We start from the raw sequence: 2150 nt of genomic DNA, 5'->3' as shown, positions 1-2150 counted from the left end.
GGGATCAAACCAACAACCTTCCAATTAGTGGACGACCTGCTCTTCCTCTGAGCCACAACCCGCCCCACAGTTTGTTTAACCTTTGACCCTGTCCCTCATACACTACCTTGGAATGCTGTGTGTCAGCACTCCACAGATACGGACAGGCCCCAGCACAGAAGTTGGCCTCATAGCCCTTTGGCTCATGGATCCACCTCCAGCCCAGGTCCTTCTTAAAATCGATGTAGAGTGAGCGTAAGCAGCAGTTGTCCTGAACGTTTCTACAAAGAGACAAAGGGGGAAGGTGAACTGTGGTGCAGTAGAAATGATTGGCACAGTTAGAGAGAGAAAGAAACCATTTCTTAATAAATTACGTTTGAAAATAACCAAACCAGACAAGCCTGAAGCTGTACACCACAAACCTGACTCTAACCTGATTTTGTTGGGACCTGTCAAGTATTCAAGTGATAATTTCTGTCCCCAGATCTCAACCATTATCTTAATGATGTTTACCTCTAATATGATGGACATTCCTATGTGATTGCAGCTAAAATAGATTTGATTCCTGACCAGATTTTTTTCAGGTTTGTGTGGGAAGATTTTACTCAGCTGTCACTTGTTAATGCACAGAGGGATTTCAATACAGTGGCTTCCCATGGAGAGTTTTATGCCTATAGACACAGAATGTGTCCTGTTGCCATGGAGTACAGCTCATACAGTAATCACTGTCACTGGACGTCTTTCATCGTGTGTGTGATAAGACTCACTCCTTGATTCCATTGGACACAGGTCTGTGACGTTGACCAGTATGCTAACTGTAGCATGGCTTTTGAGGAGCTCACTTTTTTAAGAAACATTCATAGCTGCAACAGCCTAATTGCTTACTGTCACATCTGATATATAACAATCAGCTAATGACCGCATCAAACCTCCACATGTCAAAACCTCACAATATAGGCTACTATACAATACAGGTCAAATAGCAAAACAGTCCTACAGAGACCCAACAATTCCCACCATGAGCAAGCACTTGGCGACAGTGGCAAGGTACGATTAAGACATCAAATGCGATGGCTAAGTCAATGAAGTTTAGGATATTGCGCCACCTGCAACACTTGGTGTAGTGTAATATGCATGTTGGTATCTTTAGTGATCCCTGATGATTCACCTTCATGCATGAATCACACATAAATAGTTTTCATTGATTTCTGTGCTTCTACCATGGCCAAGTAGGCTGTGAAGTAAGAGGGTATCTTTTGTCTGTTTTTATGATTGGGAGTCTGCACAGGATGTTTTATTTTGAAAATTAAAAAAAAAAAAAAAAAGATTCTATAATGGCTGTTCCTGTGTGCTTGACATGGCTTCTGTCGAAAAATAGACTAGCCAACATAATTCTCTGTGTAGCAGAGCAGGGAGCGCATGCTGGGACACTACTGAAATGTGTGCGCCCCTTCTGGTGGAATCACAAGCATTGTCTAGAAGGGCAGCGATCGGTGGAATTACGCAGTGAGACTGTGAATGTCGGGTTAATACCTAGAGCAGTAGGCAGCATCCAGGGCTCTCTTGGATCGATGGTTCTTGTGCGGGGACTGGGACTGGGACTCCAGCCGGTATGAAGGCAGCAGCATGAGGAGAAGGTGTGGGGCTCGAGCACTGTGCCGCCGCTTCTTAAAAACCTTAAGGTCACCGCCATGGATGAAGCTGTCATCAATACCTGGAAACATAACAGAGTGATCAATAGGCTGCATGCAAGTATGTGTTAATTAAAATTTCAAAACAAAATCTGATCACCTATATAAAAGTATGCAAACTAAAGGCCTCATATTCTTCAAAGGAAATGCCTGTCAGTTTGTCGAACAGTGCCCACATCATGAATGCCTTCAAGGAGAGACCAATCCAAGAGGGTGCACTGTTATCCCTCTACAGTATGCAAGCTGGTCGCCCCCCCATTACTTTGTTAGCATCAGCCTGCTAACAAGCTGACAATGATGAATGTTCAGCTATAATATAAATTAAAGCTGCAAGCAGCGTTGGGGCGGGACCTCGCCATTTCCCCACGTCAGGGCCTGCACGGCGGTTGCCCGCTGCAGCCGCACCACACCACGTCGCGCCCATGCCCAAGCCCTCATCGCCGGAAGCCCGAGGAAACCACTCTACGTCGTCATGCGTTT

At 45.2% G+C, this 2150-nt stretch overlaps 1 protein-coding gene across 1 annotated transcript; it reads right to left on the bottom strand.

Moving 5' to 3' along the window:
- Nucleotides 1–106: 106 nt before the first annotated feature.
- Nucleotides 107–1842, bottom strand: tgfb2 (transforming growth factor, beta 2; the record flags this gene model as incomplete). The annotated part of the gene is given in 2 exon segments (XM_035672311.1): nucleotides 107–260; nucleotides 1513–1842. Coding segments are annotated over 2 exon segments (369 nt in total), but the record flags the coding sequence as incomplete, so codon positions are not given.
- Nucleotides 1843–2150: the final 308 nt, after the last annotated feature.

Source organism: Morone saxatilis, unplaced genomic scaffold (assembly GCF_004916995.1).
Source record: "Morone saxatilis isolate NCDOM2014 unplaced genomic scaffold, NCSU_SB_2.0 Contig24, whole genome shotgun sequence".
NCBI classification, from domain to species: domain Eukaryota; kingdom Metazoa; phylum Chordata; class Actinopteri; family Moronidae; genus Morone; species Morone saxatilis.
Note: the sequence above shows the minus strand (reverse complement) of the source record. Positions and strands in the feature narration are given on the sequence as shown.